General features: G+C 41.4%; 2 protein-coding genes across 3 annotated transcripts; both read left to right on the top strand.

Moving 5' to 3' along the window:
* arsk (arylsulfatase family, member K) lies at positions 1–3,778 on the top strand. The gene is made up of 8 exons (XM_034540875.1): positions 1–251; positions 450–579; positions 665–824; positions 1,107–1,389; positions 1,485–1,656; positions 2,418–2,642; positions 2,792–3,007; positions 3,129–3,778. The coding sequence occupies exons 1-8, from the start codon at positions 144–146 to the stop codon at positions 3,401–3,403; spliced, it is 1,569 nt and encodes a 522-aa protein (XP_034396766.1). The 5' UTR covers positions 1–143; the 3' UTR covers positions 3,404–3,778.
* Positions 3,779–3,887: 109 nt separating this feature from the next.
* Positions 3,888–18,740, top strand: ttc37 (tetratricopeptide repeat domain 37). 2 transcript variants are annotated; one of them, XM_034540874.1, is made up of 41 exons: positions 3,888–4,009; positions 4,287–4,387; positions 4,528–4,671; positions 4,896–4,987; positions 5,151–5,226; positions 5,312–5,458; positions 5,637–5,735; positions 5,869–5,977; positions 6,139–6,279; positions 6,424–6,522; positions 6,721–6,845; positions 7,455–7,541; positions 7,798–7,901; positions 8,416–8,542; positions 8,698–8,877; positions 9,050–9,174; positions 9,288–9,538; positions 9,665–9,767; positions 9,881–10,063; positions 10,235–10,382; positions 10,464–10,542; positions 10,940–11,001; positions 11,091–11,147; positions 11,236–11,304; positions 12,013–12,087; positions 12,325–12,466; positions 12,590–12,683; positions 12,782–12,859; positions 12,954–13,078; positions 13,170–13,293; positions 13,388–13,612; positions 14,118–14,190; positions 14,351–14,404; positions 14,745–14,856; positions 15,280–15,339; positions 15,464–15,588; positions 15,761–15,925; positions 16,500–16,652; positions 17,133–17,263; positions 17,503–17,626; positions 18,374–18,740. In XM_034540874.1, the coding sequence occupies exons 2-41, from the start codon at positions 4,298–4,300 to the stop codon at positions 18,452–18,454; spliced, it is 4,638 nt and encodes a 1,545-aa protein (XP_034396765.1). In that variant the 5' UTR covers positions 3,888–4,009; positions 4,287–4,297; the 3' UTR covers positions 18,455–18,740. The 2 variants fall into 2 exon arrangements, with proteins under 2 accessions (XP_034396765.1, XP_034396764.1); XM_034540873.1 differs by having other exon boundaries at positions 15,211–15,339.
* The last annotated feature ends 6 nt before the right edge of the window (positions 18,741–18,746 follow it).

The raw sequence follows: 18,746 nt of genomic DNA, 5'->3' as shown, positions 1-18,746 counted from the left end.
TCCATAAGACTCGAGAGTTTCCGTCACTTAAAGTTAAAAACGAACTTTGGAGGGAAGTCGCCTCTGATAAATCTCACCCGGTCCAGAGAAATCTCTTCTTTTACGATAGAAATCACCAAAACGGAAGGTTGTGAAACGCTGACATGAAAATAGAAATGTTTTATTTGATATTCCTTTGTCAAATGTATGGACAAAGTTTGTGCCGAAATGAAACCAGACCCAACATCGTGATGGTGATGAGTGATGCATTTGTGAGTATGAATGAAGTTACAGTGCTTTACAGTAGCTGCCTCAATAATAGCAGCTTTTGTTTATTATAGTCTTAAGGACAGACCTATCGCTCGAGAAGATTAAACGCCATACAGAGATATTTATCTTTTTTAAATGTAATCCTTGACTATGTACCTCTGTGGCTTTGGGTCTAAATGCTAGTCTTCCTCTTTCTGCAGGATGGGCGATTGACCTTTGACCCTGGCAGCAAAGTTGTGCAGTTGCCTTATGTAAACTATCTCAGGGAGCTTGGTACTACTTTCCTCAACGCTTACACCAACTCACCCATCTGCTGCCCCTCAAGAGCAGGTACACTAATGGCACTGGGGAAAAGACACTGGTAATCATTAAAGGTGGAATAGTACATTCAGCTGTTTAAATATTTGTTTCACAGCAATGTGGAGCGGTCAGTTTGTTCACCTTACTCAGTCGTGGAACAACTACAAGTGCCTTGATGCTAATGCAACAACATGGATGGATTTGCTGGAGGCAAATGGATATCTTACCAAGTCGATGGGCAAGCTGGATTACACCTCAGGGAGTCACTCTGTTAGGTAGGAAGCCACTGTCACTGTGCCTGAAACAAGAAAGCAGCTTCACTAACCTTGTCTCATCCCTATTCAGAAATAACACATACACTCTAAAGAAGTGTGAGTGACTAACTGTATCAGCAATAACCAAATAACATACTGTGTATGTGGGCAGCTATTCTTCAGAACAGTGCGAGTCATTTATTGGGGGACTCATCCTCTCGTGTTTCTTTCCACTTCCCATTTTTTGTGTCGCCGCCTGCATGTTGTTTGCTATTTTGTTGTGTGTTTGTGCAACTTCTGCAGTAATCGAGTCGAGGCCTGGACACGAGATGTTCAGTTCGTCCTGCGCCAAGAAGGCCGGCCTGTTACGCGTCTTGTTGGGAACATGTCAACAGTAAGGATCATGAGAAAAGACTGGGAAAACACAGACAAGGCGACACAGTGGATCCACCAGAGAGCTGCGTCCTCACACCAGCCCTTTGCACTTTATCTTGGCCTCAATTTACCTCACCCCTATAAAACAGAATCTCTGGGGCCCACCGCAGGAGGATCCACCTTCCTTACCTCACCATACTGGCTGAAGAAGGCATGCTGCTTCTGTTTTCTCTCCATTGCAGAATCGCATTGTATGTTTTTATATAAATCACTATAAAGTCTTCCGTTCTTATTTTACACACACAGGTGTCTTCTGAGCACATCACTGTTCCTAAATGGCTGCCTATTGCTGCCATGCACCCTGTCGACTACTACTCCACCTCCACCAAAAACTGCAGCGGTGTTTTCACTGAGGACGAAGTCAAAAGCATAAGGGCCTTCTATTATGCCATGTGTGCCGAAGCAGATGCCATGCTGGGTTAGTCGACAGAAGTAATTCATCCTATGCTTTCAGCTAACATGTCTTTCAAACTCACGAAGATGGCTCGAGTTCAAACCACTGTTGCTGTGATAACATTCCACCACTGAGGAGCCAGCACAGCAAACAGTCGTGACTTTGTTGAGTGTTTAGCTGGTAGTGACGGAGCTACAAGCCGATTGGCAGGAGCCGAGCGAAGTGAACGAGCTGGGGTGTACGGTTTGACCATGTCCTGGATGTAGACTCGTAGTTGTACCTACGGTGTATGAATGTTAGCTACTCCTGATGAGCAGGTGGAACCTTAGCCCCTCCCATCAGTGTATGAATGGGGTGAATGTTAACAAGTAGTGTGAAAGCACTTTGAGTTCTTGGAAGACTAGTAAATGCTATATAAGTACAGGTCCATTTACCATTTAATGAAATGCCACCAAATCAGCATGGAGCAGTTTTTAGCTCAGTTTCACAGTTCCAAACATGTACAGTAGGAAGTAGTGTTAAAGAGACACTTTCTGTGACTATGTTTGCAGCACAGCCAACATACCACTCTAGATATCAAACAGGTGTAGCAATTGGCAACTGCAGGTAGCTAGATTTTAAGTAACTGACTTTTAAAGGCACACTGGGATGGTACGTTTATTTATCTATGGATATAAGCACTTTCTCTCTGGAGTACATCTCTACCGCCACTTCAACGTTTGAATAAAGTATTTTAATTAAGTATAAATAAAGCAGCATCTTAATGGCTACTCCTGTCTTACCAGGCCAAATGATTTCAGCTCTGAGAGAGACCGGCCTGCTGGACAACACTGTTGTGATCTTTACGGCTGACCACGGAGAGCTTGCCATGGAGCACCGGCAGTTCTACAAGATGTCAATGTTTGAAGGCAGCTCCCATGTCCCCCTGCTGGTCATGGGGCCTAGGCTGATGTCCGGCCTGCAGGTCAACGAGCTTGTATCCTTGGTTGACCTCTATCCCACTGTGTTGGGTAAGGAAGTAGACAGAAAAATATGATTAAAATGTCTATAAAAGATTTTAAATCATTAAAATGCCTGTTGAAAGGTAGAAGTATTGTAGTTAAGATGTGGAGGGATTTGATTTTAGTATTTTAACTTGATGTAACACACTTTTTTGCAGACATTGCTAGTATTCCAGCAGTAGGTATTCTCAGTGGCCACACACTCCTTCCTCTGCTATCCAAGGCCAGTGCTTTTTCCAAGAAGCAACATCCAGACTGGGTTCTGAGTGAATATCATGGTTGTAATGTCAATGCCTCCACATACATGCTGAGAAGTGGCCGGTGGAAATACATTGCCTATGCAGATGGTCTGAGTGTCTCCCCACAGCTTTTTGGTGAGTTCCTAACTTCAGAAACTAAACTTCATCACTCAATCCACCGATGCTTTCAAGTAGAAGAAAACAAATAATAAAACACTGGCACCCTTTGATTTTTCTGTACTCTCTGTGTTTGCAGACATAACACGGGACAAGGAAGAACTTCATAATGTAGCTCTCAAATTCCTAGATGTGCAGGCACATCTGGACAAGATATTGCTTAGTATTGTAGACTATCCAAAGGTCTCTACAACTGTGCAGCTCTACAATAAAAAATCATTTGCTGCCTGGCACCATAGTTTGGGGAGAAACTACAGCCAAGTCATTGCTAACCTCAGGTGGCATGTGGATTGGCAAAAAGATGTATTGGCTAATGAGAGAGCTATTGACAACTGGCTCTCGGACTCTTTGTGATACTGTTTTTTTATTGTTGTAATGATGGTTACCTTTAATGTGTTTTCTTTCTTAATGAGCTGGACTCATTAAACATGGGCTATCACATCTTTGACCATGTGAAAGACATTGATGGATGGCTCTATGGCTCCTAATAATATTTATGAATATAACATGATTGTAAGTCGCTTTGGATAAAAGCATCAGCTAAATTACATGTAATGTAAACAATTGTGTTGATGCATAATCTCAGCGTATCCCTTTTCAATGTACTAGGTTCACACTTTGACTCAATCTGGAATTTATTTTTATATGTGACCAATTTGCACAAACTCTCAGAGGGACTTAAATGTAACATAACCATGATGTGACTATATTAAATTGTTTCCATTGTTAGATAATTGTCTTTACCCAAATTAATTAATATTGAGTTCACTTTTGTGTCGTTTTGTTGTTTTTGTTTATATCTTCACACTCAAGTGGACCTAAGTGCGGATAATTTTATTTTGAAAATCCGGGGGGCGGTGTAGTCCCTTTTCTTTCACTTCCGTGTCACCCAACAGGAGCAGAGCAAGTGGACAACGTAAACACCAGTGGGTGTCCCCAACATTTGCAATACTTGCCAAGGTAACAGCTGAACCAACTTTACAAATAACGTGAACCTGTTATGTATCAACGGAGGTTTGAAACCAGTTGTCATTATGCGCTAGTGACGTAGTTCAGAAGCTCACAGCTAGTGCTACTTATATTTAACGTTAGCTATCCAACACTGCTAACAGTTCAACTCCAGCTGGCTAACTTGAGAGTTTACTGTCAAATCAGCTGGTAACATAACCAACTTGACATGTTATTTTGTGGTAGTGATGCCAAAATGTTTGTTTTTATGTGTCTTTGTTTCACTCAGATAATTGCAAGATGTCTAATAAAGAAGTGAAAGCGGCACTGAAAAGTGCCAGAGAGGCTATAAAAAACAAAGAGTTCAAAGACGCTCTGAAACACTGCAAGGTAAAGCATCTCCGATTCACACACTCACGTCACACGTACAATGAGGTTATTATGCACGTGAGTTGGTGGCTGCTGTTGTGCATCTGCTCCAAGGAGTATTGATGTATAGCTGACTTTGTTCTTTTCCATGTGGGTTTTAGGCTGTTTTGAAACTTGAGAAGAACAATTACAATGCGTGGGTATTCATCGGCTTGGCAGCCAGTGAACTGGAGCATACAGATCAGGCACAGACTGCCTATAAAAAAGCCGTGGAGCTGGAGCCTGAGCAGCTGCTGGCATGGCAGGTAAGGTGGGAAAACGGAGTGGTTGATGCTTGCACCTGTACTTCCGGGCTTTAAACGTCTTAGACACTTGGAATGTCTTGCACCGAGAGCAATTGATTTACTGATGTGTATCACTTAATTAAAGTAATTTCCCCCCTGAATGTCACTGCTGTGTTGTTGTGTTCTTGCATATTTTACTACATCTCTCCTTGGCCATATATATTATTATGAACTGCATTTTTTAGGGTTTGGCAAATCTTTATGAGAAGACCGATCAGTGGGATTTTAAAATTGAGCTACCCAACATCTACCAGAGGCTTGTTGAGCTGTACGCAAGGTAACGTATATAAGAACCTCTTCTGTATGTTTTTATAAACTACACAGGAAGTTGTGATGTATTTGCTTTCTCCCAAGTTAACTCTTGCAACAGGCTGTCGTTTTGACTGGTTTAACATTTATTTTGTAGTGTTATTGATTCTTTTTATGTTCTCCATTAACAGCTCGGACAAAAATAAATGTTATGAGATCATCAGTAAGCTGTCAGATATCTATCAGTCTGACAAAGAATATTTAAAGGTATGTCATTTAAAAGCTTATTGGTTCAATTGGAAACAAAACACTGCTTTTTACACATTAAATACATTTTTATGTTTGCACATAGTTGGCAAAGGTTTGGCTGCAGCTCATTCAGGTGAAGGAGGAAGAGGCTGTGGACAAGAACGAGTTACTGCAGCTATTGCAACAGATGACCCAACTCCTCTCAGACTGCCTTAATGAGGAAGAGCGGGACAATGAAACTCAACAGCATGTACGATTTCTCCAAATGTGAACTTAAACTTTCTTTTTGTGTATGAAACACTTTGCTACACTTTAGGGTTCATACCCTTTGTTCTACTAGTTAGATCATATATTTCTTAATGCTGCTCTTAGTGCAGATATTGCTACCGCGTCAGCCTTTTGGTAACGGTTTTGTTTGTGGTCATCAGTTAATCACAGCATTTGAGAAGGCCATGGTTCTCATGGATCCTGTACCAGGAGAGCAACACAAGAAGTTCTCAGCTGATTATGTCAAATGTCTTTCTAAAGTAAGTGCACCGTATCTGATTCCTATCCCACCACAGTGTGTTTATGTAAAAAAAAAAATAGGCCACCTCATACTTAACCCTGTACAGTCATGTCCTTAATCAGATGCTTATTATACATCCTCCTTTACTGTAGCTGCCTAAAGATGAACCCAAAATGATAGTGGCATGTGAGTCCATGCTGTCCCTCTACCCCAACCAAAGCTATCCTCTTGAAGTCCTTTGTTCTCACTACCTCAAAACAGGTAACATTCTGTTATCTTGCGCATCAAATCGGAAATCACAGAATGCAATGATTTACAGATATTCCTATTGCCTTATACTGTAGTCATATTCAAGCACTGAGGGGAATCTTTGGCTTTTGCACTCAGTATCACTCTGAGTACTCGATATGTTTTGTTTGAAGGTGTTCAGAATGAGGGTGCAGTCAGCTGTTTCTCCCGACTCCTTGATCTGGCCCCTAACAGCGGATTAGGTCACTTGGGTCTGGGCACCAAAGCCCTGCAAGAAGGGAGGTTTAAAGATGCCATTCAGGACCTTACACAAGGTTAGTTCATCAACACAGAAAATATTCTGGACTTAATGTAAACGGCACCTGCACATTTCATACTGAGACATGCTCTTTGTTACATCTCTGTACTTTAGAAGGTTTGGACTGACTACACACTATTGATCTTGTCTGTTTTATTAGGTTTGAAGAGATTGAGTTCCAGTACAGGATGGTGCAGTCTGGCTGAAGCTCAGTTTAAAATGCAGAGATACTCAGACTGTGCTATGTCATGCTCCCAAGGTTGGTTTACTCTGCTGTATCACTACGTTATCCAGATGTAATGCTAGTGGAAATTAATATGGCCAATCAAACTTTATCAAGAGTTTGTGAGAAAATCATTTGTGAATGAAAGAAAGATGTTTTCCGCCATCTTCGAAGGACAGCTATGTTTAGTCCCTGTAGCAGGAGGTGAACTTCTCTGTGTTTGGTTTCTATTAGGTCTGACTGTATGTGTGTCCGGAGACAAGGAGCTGAGGGTCAAACTGCTGAAGCTGCAGCTAGAGGCTTTAGTAGGGAGTGGGGGAGACACGGCTGCAGAACAGGCTTTGGAGACATTCTCACAGGTAGTTAAGGGTGTAAAGAAATATTGAAAATATGATTAAAGCTAAATTATGTTTTGTGATACTGTATTGATTCTCAAAAACGCAGTTGATTTTTGATTGATAGTTTACATGCAAAGATGAAGTCAGTCAATCAGACTTAGTGTATGTTCCCTTCTCATAGTGTGCTAAGACGTCGGATGTTACAGGGACTGTGATGCATGTAAATGTTGTTCCCAGTGTTCGGATGTATAACATTTGTACACAGATGTTAGGCATATGGTGGGGTGTGTTATGTGCAAAGACTGTTTTCCTAATTTTGATTTAAAAAACATTTCGATATATTGCCTTGCTTACCGAATTACAATATATATATTGCATTTAATTGTAACCCCTGAATGATGATACGCATAGTATTGCTGGTTCCTTGCCAGTACACAGCCCCACAGGTGATGTGATTCATTCAGCATGTATTGTACTTTTGAATTTTCTTTTTTGGGTATGAAGTAATTAATCAGTTAAAAATATAGTTTCTTTTATTCTGGGTTCAGTATGAACATAATTTGCAGTTGTAACCTTGGACATGCTTGTGTCGCACTACATCAAATAAATGTCTGTGTTTTCTTTTTTTAGATCCCAGATGCTGAAAAAGACCCAGTTTTAGGAGCCCTTAAAGGACGAGCATACCTTAACAAGGGACAAGTTGATGAAGCACTTAAGGTTGAAAACCTTTCACCTACTGAACTCTGTCTGTGAAGATGTATGATCTGTTATATGATACTACGAGAAAAGCGGTATTACAGAACATTATTTATTTATTGTGTACATTTGGGCAATTTACAGAATAGAACACTTGGTAAAAACAGCTTGAGATAAAATGTTGTCCTCTCTTTTAATATAAGGAACAGGAGAAAGGGATGTTTTGTATTGTACACAAGATATATTGATACATATTAAAGTAATGTGCCTTCTGTAGGTGTCGTCAGAGCTGGTGGCCTCTAACCCTAATCTGGCCCAGGGGTTTGTTCTGAGAGGAATGGCACAATTGGCTCTGGGCCAGCAGCAGCTGGCAGAGGAGAGGTAAACACTGCTTTCTGCATGTGTGCATGTGAGATTTTAAATCTGTGGCCATGCATTCTCCTAAAGGGACAGTGTTTGGCATTATGGGTTTATCTATAGGCAGAAATGGAATATAATATTCCTATCTATGTTTTCATAAGTGTATAAAGACCTGAAACTAAGAATTGTTGTGTTTAGCTTAGAATAAGCCCGTCATATCTATATAGTGAGTGGATCCTCTTCAGAGTCCGCTGTGTTGCACTGCACCACCATGTTTCTACAGAAGCCCAGAACGGACAAACTAAACTGGCTTCAGCGAGAGATTTTCTGTTGACCTGCAGTTCATCGTAGTGGGTGAGCAGAGGGGTGTTCAGTTGGTTGCAATCTGCAACCACACTGCTAGATAAATGCCACCAAGTCCTGCACACCATCCCTTTTTTAAACCCAGCTAAAACCAAACAATCAATTTGTGTTGTGCAAAGAAAGTTAATTCTCCGAGGTGAATTTTTCTCTAAACAACAATTCTGTTGTTTAGTTTCCTAAAGGCGGCTAGCCAGAGCCCAGACTGTGGAGAGTATTATTTCTTTCTGGGACGACTCTACTGGGACATGGGAGAAGAGACCCGAAAAGACAGAAGCAAAGCCCATACACATTTGCTCAAGGTTAGTACAATTATATTTTTGTTTTTGGCAGGGGAAGGGTATTTGTTATTATATAAAAAAAGCTCAAATATTGATGGTTCAGTCGATGAAAGATTAGTGTGAAAGGTCAAGTGTAGTTTGAATCTTAGTTTGAATGTTTAATTTGTCCATTTCAGGCTGCAAAGTTGGACCCACACCTTGGTTGTGTATTCCGCTACCTTGGACATTACTACCGCCAGGTGGCAAATGATCACAGCCGCTCACGAGGATGCTATAAGAAGGCTTTTGAGATGGACAACACTGATGCTGAGTCTGGAGCTGCCTCAGTGGATCTCAGTATGGAGCAGGATGACATGGTTAGTGGATTTGTTGGTGATGTGAGACAAACTCCAAATCTGCGGTGTTCAAATTGTCATAATGTGGGGTTGTTACTTTGTTGTGGTGTTTCCTCACATTTTGTCCTGACCCTACCCATGCTCCTCTTTTCCCTATCTTTTTTATTCTCCAATCCTCTTTCCCATGCAATAGGACACTGCATTAGCAATACTTCAGTCAGTGATTGAGAAAGCCACACCGGGCTCGGCTAAATGGGCTTGGATGAGGCGGGGGCTGTACTACCTAAAGATCGGAGAGTATCAACAAGCTGTAGCTGAGTACGAGTTTCACATCTCAGACAATAATTATTTGACCTAGGCCTTTATCAATTTCTCCATTATCATAGGTATTATTAGGATATGAGCATTGACAATTACAGTTATGTTTAAAGTCTGCAGGCAGCCCTGAGAGCAGATCCAGAGGACTGGGTGTGTTGGGAGTGTTTAGGTGAGGCCTACTTAAACCGCCGGAGTTTCACAGCCGCCCTGAAGGCCTTTGGTAAGGCCCACCAGCTTCAACCCTCCTCCATTTACAGTGTCTACCAGGCTGCTGCTATCAAACAGACCCTGGGCAAGTTCAGAGAGGCTGTTGCAGAGTACTTGCAGATCACAGCGCAGCAGGACTATGTGCCTGCCCTTAAAGGTAGGTGTTTGCATCAATGTATCCAAGACCTTACCTTTGTTTTAATGCTATGCTTTTTAATGCATACCTCTTAGTCATATATCTGATATATATGGACATTTAATCAGATTGTTATGATCTGTTCAGGTCTTGGGGAGTGCCAGCTGTCTCTGGCAAAATGTTTAATGGAAGACTGCAGAGATAAAGGAGCCATTGAACTTATTCAACAAGCCATACAGAACCTCTTCCGGTAATGACTAGACATTAGTTTAATCTGTAAATCTTACAATTACATTTCAGTGTCACAAAGACTCTTTTTCTGATCTTCATTGATTTATCAATTCACATTTCCTCTCTCTTCAGAGCTGTGGAGATGCGTCCAGACATGTCCTGTTTGTGGAAGCTGCTGGGAGATGCTTGCACCGCAGTCGGCACTGTGACTCCAAACAGTGTTCAAGTTTTAGTGCCAGCCCCACTGGCTGGTTTAGACCCCAACACCCAGAGCCACACACTGAACCAGGCCCAGACACTCAAAGTTGGTGAGAGGTAAGACCACAAACAGGCATAGATGTGTTCCAAGCTGCATATTGTAACCATTGCTACTCTGTCAAATTAGCCATTCATAATGACTTCTGGTCTTTTTGTTGCCCCTTGGTACAGTGTTGGCCAAGCATAGAATCTGAACACTAAACATTAAGTGCATGTTTTTGTCTGCAGGTGTTACGCTCGCGCTTTGAAGCTGATGCCTGAGGTTCCCAGCCTTTGGAATGACCTAGGACTCAACTATTATCGTCAGTCCAGCCTATCCAGCTTCACAGAGGACAACCTGACCTCTCCATCGCTGCTCCTGGAGAAAGCCCAGCAGGTATTTCACACAATCCTGCTGTTTTGCATTGTTTCCTCCGAGAGGTGGTATTTTTAATAGTTTCTTCTTGTCTCTTTTCAGTGTTTAAAAAAAGCTATCATGATGGACAGTGACAACCATAGCTACTGGAATGCCCTCGGAGTGATTTCCATGAGCAAAGGTAATAATATATAAATTATTGAATAATGTGCCACCTCAGTCATATTAATAAGAGCAATCTATCTCTTTGGGTGGATTGCTTGATTGATTGATTGACTGGTCAACGTGTACTTGACCCATCAATAGTTAATTGGTCAAAAATAAGTGCAGTATTGACAGATTCCTCTAACTAGATCAATTTATTCTGTTGCTGTGAAATGTTTTTCTTGGTGAAAAAAAATGTTATTCTGAAATTAAAATGTATGTCTTCAGAGCAAAGTGCTTCACAACATATGTCAAATCTCAAAAGCTGTACTCTTGCAGACATACAGTAGACAAATACATATCCTAATTAAAGCAGTGATGATCCTCACCTAATTATATATGGAAATACAACTTGTTGCTTTCTTTCTTTTCAGGTCTAGAGAACTTTGCTCTGGCTCAACATTGCTTCATCAAGTCCATACAGGTCGAACCAAACGTATGTAATGCACATTTGTTCAGGTGATGAATAGTATTTCCAGAAGCTATTCTGAAGTTCTTATGGGACTTTTTAATATTTTGTTACAGAATGTTGTTGCTTGGACCAACCTTGGTACCCTGTATTTGAAGAACGGCAATATCGAGGTTTGTGTGTGTGAGATACATTTATTTCTATATGTTTACAGTGTTGGTTGACGTTTTCTCTGTTAAAGTTTGGTCTCGTTCTTTTTAGCTTGCACACAAAGCCTTCAAGATTGCCCAGTCGCTGGAGCCGCTCTATGTCAACTGCTGGATTGGACAGGTACAAAGACATCAATGTCAAGGAAATGCACGCTTGGAAATACTTGTGTCCAAAAGGAAGAGTGTGTAGCATTTAGGGGAATCTGATGGCAGAATGGAAAATATTAATAAGTATATTTTCTGAAGTGTATAAACAAACCCCTGACAAAAAGAATTGTGTTTTTGTTACCTTAGAATGAGCCGTTTATCTCTTTATATGGGGCGGATCTCTTCACAGAGTCCACTATGTTGAAACGCCATGTTTCTACAGTTTTCCAGACTGGACAAACCAAACACTTGCTCGAGATAGGCCGTTTGTCTTTTCTTTTTGTAAACCATAGTTCTCCTGCATGCTGGGCACACATGAGTTTCAGTTGGTTGCAACCTGCAACCTCACTGCTAGATGCTGCCAAAACGACTAAAAGTATGCTTTCCTGTACTGTGTAGGCATACATATGAGATACAACACCACGCTAAATTTAATAACGGTATTACTAACAAGGAAAAGGAAATGTATGTTTTGTTTGTGTGTTTGGCAAGGTTAAAAGCTGGGTGTGAGTTCTCGTGATGTTTTTAATAAGATGTATAATTAGTACAGAGAAGAAGATATTTCTTGTATTTCTTTAGTTATATACAAATTTTAATTGGCAATGAAAGGATTTCAAGTTCAGTGGTAGGTAAGAAATACTATGTTCTTGGCTAATATCAACTGTAATTTGTCTCCTACCAGGCGCTGATAGCAGAGAGAGTGGGAAGCTATGACACCATGGATCTTTTCAGGCACACCACTGAACTCAGCACACATGTGCGTGACATCCCAAAACCACTGGGGTTGCTTTTGTAATACTCACTCATTAGCTGTCATATAACAGTTTAATCTTTCCTTCAACTTTCTTTGTATCTGCTAAATGTTCAGCTTTGAGTCTTTTACTACTACAAGCAAGTGATTAGGAGTGATACCATAATTAAACAATGTTTATTCTGTCTTTCTCTGCTTTTGTCCTTCTCTACATCTCTATACCTCTCCTCTTTCCCCCGGCAGATGGAGGGAGTGAAAGGTTATGCCTACTGGGTATGTTCCACCCTGCTGGATAAGAGTAACAGAGACTCTGAACTGTACCGCTACAACATAGTCCAGATGAACGCCATCTCTGCTGCTCAGGTGGCACTCAGCAAGTACACAGGTACAGCATCTATGTGTGTGTGGATGTGCATGCAGAATCCACAGATCCCTTGGTTGCGTTTGTGTCATATGCGTTTAGAGACTGGTGTTTTGTGACATGAAGTTTCTTCTGCCTCCCTCCCAGAGAGGATCCAGTCTGACCCTGATGCATTCATTATGCTTGGTTTCCTAAATGAGCATCTGCAGCTGAAGAGGCAGGCCTTAAAGGCTTACAAAAGGTGTTTGCCTGAATTACTCTGACTGACTCTGAAGGTAGTTGAGGCAGTGTACCAAAAAAGAAATGAGACCATTCTTACTCTTATCTCTCTTTCCTCAGAGCTGTTGACCTGCTTAAATCCATGTCCTCGACCGAAGAGCTGGCCTTTGCTCTGGGCAGCTATGGACGTGCTTTGTGGTAACAACTAGCTTTCTTATTACCATGTACTTAAACCATCTTTTATAATACTTCCAAAATACATTCTTTGTATGTCCCACTGTGTCTTTTGCAGCACCTTCGGCCAGTCAGAGGAGGCAGTGCGTGTTTATAACTCCACTCCACTGCAGGAGCTCAGTGATCTGGCTGGGTTGGCTCTTGCCTACTGCAGGGCAGGACTCATCCCAGAGAGCATTAAGGGTGAGGACTGGGAGACACACTTAAGTCAGAGTTTGTATACGTATTTACATGCCAGAGTGAATGTGACTAAATTGTTTTGTGTATATTGTAGCCTATGAACGTGCCTTGGCAGTGGCTTACACTGAGAAGGAGAAGGCTTACATCTTGACAGCTCTTGCTCTGCTTCAGCACCGGCAGGGTAACCTAGACTCAGCCAAGACTCTGCTGTTTAAATGGTGAGTCCACATTCTTGTATGGACCTACCGGTGGTTCTGTAATAATGGTACTTCAAGCTAAAAGTATGTATCACTCTGCTTTCTGCCTCAACAGCTCAATGTTAAAGGAGCCGATCTCAGAGTCCCTGCTGTGTTTATGTGCCCTGGGGTTGGTCCACAGTGACGCTACACTAGCTGCTGCTGCCCTGACTGAGTTGCTAAAGCAAGGTTCAGCCTCTGTGAATGTTACAGAGCAGCAATGTCTCCTCACCTGCGCCTTGCTCGCCCTGCAGGGCAACTACAGCGCGGTGCAAAGAGAGGCTTCCAGAGCTGTACACAGGTAAAATAAACTGCTCGTTTAAATTGTTCAGCATACTCTACTTATTTTTATTTTTTTTTTTTATTATTTTTTTTAAAAGACCAATTATACATCAGTGTTATCAAACTGTACTTTTGACACTGAAGGCAGCATTTTGCACCTTGTTCTACGTACTTTTTGTGGATGATTGCACAAAGTGTGTTTTATTGCATACATCACTACATTTAGTATTTTTAGGGTCAGTTCTGGATTACAATGTCAAGGATATTAAAGTAAGTATGTGGTTGAAGAATTAACTGACAGTGTATTCTATTAAAATCTCAATGACAGCTGACCATAACTAAGTATGGCATCCTCACTGTTGCATTTATGCAGAAGTAAAAGGGCTTGCCTAGACACCTTCTGATAAGTACCTTGAATAATGATCAACAGGTAGAACAGTGAATACACATATTCATTATTTTTTATGGAAAGATCCTATAGATGAGGTGCAAATTGTACACATTTCCATCTGTCTGCTTCACAGCAATCCTGGAAACCCATCTCTATGGGCCCTGCTGTCAAGACTGGTACCACAGTACTACCCCAAGAAGGCCAATGTAAGGCTGCATACACACATTTAAGCATTACAAACATCCCAAGCACAAACAGGAAATATATTTCACTCACACACATGTAACTGAGCAGCCTCATCAACATGTTGCTGGAGTGCTGCTTAAAGTGGAAGGGTTCATAGGTTTTATCTGCTGTATATTCCAGGGCGGTGCGATGGCTGGTCATGTGGCCTGTCTCTCCAGTATGACCCAAGGAAAGGTTAGAGTGACTGTATATTTATGCTTAAAATGGCTTTGTGTATGTTTTTTCTGTTGTGTTCTCCATCTGACTGTCAATTTGAACTATATATATATATATATATATATATATATATATATATATATATATATATATATATATATATATATATATATATATATATATATAGTATACTATATAGTCTTGAATCTATTTTACACTGTGGTTAATTCAGCATCTGAACTAGGGCTGCCCCCTCTTAGACTGTTAGTTGTATAATCACTCTTTTTGATGTTAGTTGACTTCTCAAGTCGATTAGTCGTATATGAAACTGATCTGTTGTAACTTGTGTGTCCTGCAGAGGGCGTTGTTATACAGTGGGGTGAACCAGCTGGCTAGTGGGAGACACTCTGGAGAGGACAGTCACAGAAATGCACTGAAGACAATGCAGAGAGCTGTGCTGCTCTGTCCTGGTATAAACACACACACATGAAGAATAATATATTTATTTGGCCTTAAACTACTTCACAAACAACCACACAATTATCATTGAAAACTGAAGAAAATCGATCTCAAAAGACAAAAGTTAGTATTAGGAAATACATTTGTGTAAATTATCTAATTTAGATGAATTCCAGTGAAATACTGTGTATGGTAAATCACTGTGAGAAATGTCTTTTAGACAATGGTGTCGCTAAATACAGTAAATTCCTGTTTTACAGCTTTGTGGCAGAACAATTCTCTAAATGTAAAACTACCTTAAGTTACACCTACCAAAGCAATACTATGAATGTCTGAGGAATCTCCACTCTTCTCTCTACTTTTAGATGATCCAGCAACATGGGCAGGATTAATGGCTGCCTGCCACACAGAAAATACTTCCTGTTATCTTTCAGGTGCTGCTCCTAGCAGACAAGGACTGGAGCAAACACTCATGTCAGTGGTTTCTGAGAAAGGTGTGTGTGTCTGTCTGTCTGTCTGTCTGTCTGTCTCTCTCTCTCTCTCTCTGCAAGCAAGCAGACAAGGACTGAGACTCTGAGAAAGGTGTGTAAGTGTAACAGACACTTTTCTGTATCCCAGTGCATAACGTGGAGGAGATAGAGCGCCCCCTGGCCCAGGCTCTAGAAGGCTGGGTACTAAAACAGGCAGTGACTGGTCTCATGTTGGGGGGACAGCTGGAGCAGGCTGAAGCCCTCTGCTCACAGGTGGGATTCAAACACACGTTCCCACATAATCTCCATATCGTTATCTGATTTACTTCATTGTCAAAAAAGTTAGACTTGCTTCAGACAGAAATTAAGGCAGGTGAAGTATTACAAGTTACACGTGGGGCTCTTTCCACTGCCCGGTCCCTCATGCTCTGCCTGCTTTGTCCAGGTACTGAATGTTTCTCCGGAGCACCCGGCAGTGATGCTGTCACTGAGACAGGTGCAGTGTCAGCGCCTCTTACTGGCCGGGCGGGGTACTGTGCTCCCAGACTCTGTCCTGGAGCAACTCCACAACACAGTGATGCTGAACCCCACCAACCTTGGGGCGTGGCATGTAAGTGGACAGTCAAATCATTTCAATACCAGTATTTGATTACAGTAACTTAGTGACAAGCTTTTAGTCATTTCAAGCCGCGCTATTGCTTGGACAGACACTAAACTCTTAAAAGGCTTGAACATATTGATGGTTTCAGTCTTGGTGGTCACTAGTTTAAGTGTTGAGGTCAGTGACATGATGAGATCTTTTTTCTCCTCACCACAAACTGCCATTTTGTCTTGTTCCACTGGCTGAATGAAGACTTTCTGTGTCATATTTAAGACCTTGTATTGCTGCACTTATCCTCAAATGGCTGCTACCAGCATGGGGGAAGTAGCCACCAGGCTCATTCTGTAGAAGTGTGAACATAGTGGCAGATAGTAGCCTTGGATAATGACATGAAATGTTGCAGTATAAATGTGGAGTTAAATGTTTAGCAATATCACAATGTCATAGTCTGTTCTGTACAAACATAGACCATCAATATGCAGTTAAGCATTTTATGAACTGATTGCAAATAAATTGTCCATGATATTTCTCTTACTCCTTATATTCTTGATTTCCAATCGCCGCCTTATTCTCCTCCTCCCAGTGGCTGGCTGAGGTGTTTCGTAGCCAGGGCCTGCTGGTTCAGGCAGTCATGGCTTACAGGCAGAGTCTGCAGCTAGCCTCACAGCTCGGCCTGCACAGCAGCCAGGTCGCCAGCCTGCTACGACTAGCGTTGCTAGCTCTCGGAAACTGTATGGTGAGTGCCTGCATAGGCGGTCACATGAATCTAGATACGGAATATTCCTAGTTTTAAGGTGATAAAGTACAGCTAATACAGCACAACTATCTGAGACATCGACATCCCCTGTCAGTGGGCGGAAACAAGGTTGGAGAGATGAAAGATGGGTGAATGTCCAACAGAATTATAGGATCAGCAGCCAGGGCCGAGCGTAAATACAAACAAGACAAGAAGCTTCCCTTGTCTTCTCTGGAGATGTGGTTTTCATTCCACTGTTCAAAGGACAACTCCCAATACAATTATCTTTTTATTTTACATTTTGATAACCATCTAATTATGATTACAGCCACTTCTCCTCCAATAGCAGTTTCTAACACAGTAGGCAGGATGCATATTGTTAGCAACAACATGGTTAAAAACATTACAAGTTTATTAGTAAGTGAATAATGCTTCCCTTCGCCAGTTTTATTCTTAATCTTGTGTGATCTGACTTCTCAGGCAGGTGTCCCAGGAAATGAATGGACGGACATGATAATAGAAGCCACCACTGAGGTCTTGAAGCTGGGTTCATCTCCCATGGCCCTCCTCTTCCAGGCCCTGCTCCACTATGTGACGAAGATGGCTGCCAGGTCAGTGTGCGTGTGCGTGTTTGTGTTCTAAAATAATTAGAGACATGTTTTATTTTAAACAGAGAGAATGGTTATAGATTCAGACAGGGTTAAGAATCCAGACCAGCAGAAGTACATTGAATACAAGTTTCCTGCTCATTTAATTCACACGTCCAGAGAATGAAATTGAAGTGCTTTTGGTTCACAAGTAAAAAGACTCATGTTATACTGTTGCCCATTTCTGCCTGTGCCTTCTTCAGGGAAACAAGGCGTTTGTTGGAGAGGCTGGCTTACGCTCAAGATTACCCAGTGACGGTGGCGCAAGTGTCCAGCTGGTACCTCCTCAGACACCTGCATGCGAAAAACGACCAGGAACTAATAAATGTGAGCACACAGCTGCCTCGGAGCTACACTGGCACCAGATCAAATCATTTTTTTGGAAATATGTATTAATTTGAAATGCCTTTTTCCCAAAATGACTTATTTTGAAAACATCTGTCCATAGTGTATGAAACTAGTCGGCCTCGCATTCTTATGTCCTACCTTTTTTTTAAAATATTGTTTTACTTTTAACACCGCTGTGATTACATTACATTACATGTCATTTAGCTGACGCTTTTATCCAAAGCGACTTACAATAAGTGCATTAAACCATGAGTCCAAACTCAGAACAACAAGAATCAAGCAAGTACAATTTCTTCAATAACGTTAAACTACAGAGTACTATCCGTAAGTGCCATTTAAGTGCTACTAAAGTGCTAAACAACAAAGTGCTATCGGTAAGGGACATTTAAGTGCTACTAGAGTGCTACTACGGCTCTACCTTCCCTATTCAAGGTATAGTCGAAAAAGATGTGTTTTTAGTTTGCGACGGAAGATGTAGAGACTTTCTGCTGTCCTGATGTCAATGGGGAGCTCGTTCCACCAATGAGGAGCCAGCACAGCAAACAGTCGTGATTTTGTTGAGTGTTTAGCTCGAAGTGAAGGAGCTACAAGCCGATTGGCAGAAGCCGAGCGAAGCGAACGAGCTGGGGTGTACGGTTTGACCATGTCCTGGATGTAGACCGGACCCGATCTGTTCGCAGCACGGTGATAGTGATAGTGAACATATTTTCTCATCTTTTTTTACAGGTCCTTCTGCAGCATGCCAAAATGAAGGGAGATAAAAGACTGCTGGAGTTTCATTCACTGCTTGCCTCTTCTTCATCCTGAGTTTTGAAAGTCTACAAATGCATCACAATGAAATCATGGATCTTAACGATACTATCCATAAACTGAAATAATTGCTTTTCTGAGTCTCTTGACCACATAAGAAATCATATCAAACTGGAAATCATGGGTCTCATATCTTGATGTTTATTTGGTTTTGCATTATACAGGTTAAAGGAAATTAAATGACTTCAGCTAATCAAAATCATTCACATATGTAAAATGGACTTTACATAAAGTATCCAATGTTCACATTCAGGCTGAAATAAAGGCATCTTGAGCAATACAACATTAT

The sequence above is a fragment of the Cyclopterus lumpus genome, chromosome 9 (assembly GCF_009769545.1).
Source record: "Cyclopterus lumpus isolate fCycLum1 chromosome 9, fCycLum1.pri, whole genome shotgun sequence".
Taxonomy (NCBI): domain Eukaryota; kingdom Metazoa; phylum Chordata; class Actinopteri; order Perciformes; family Cyclopteridae; genus Cyclopterus; species Cyclopterus lumpus.
Note: the sequence above shows the minus strand (reverse complement) of the source record. Positions and strands in the feature narration are given on the sequence as shown.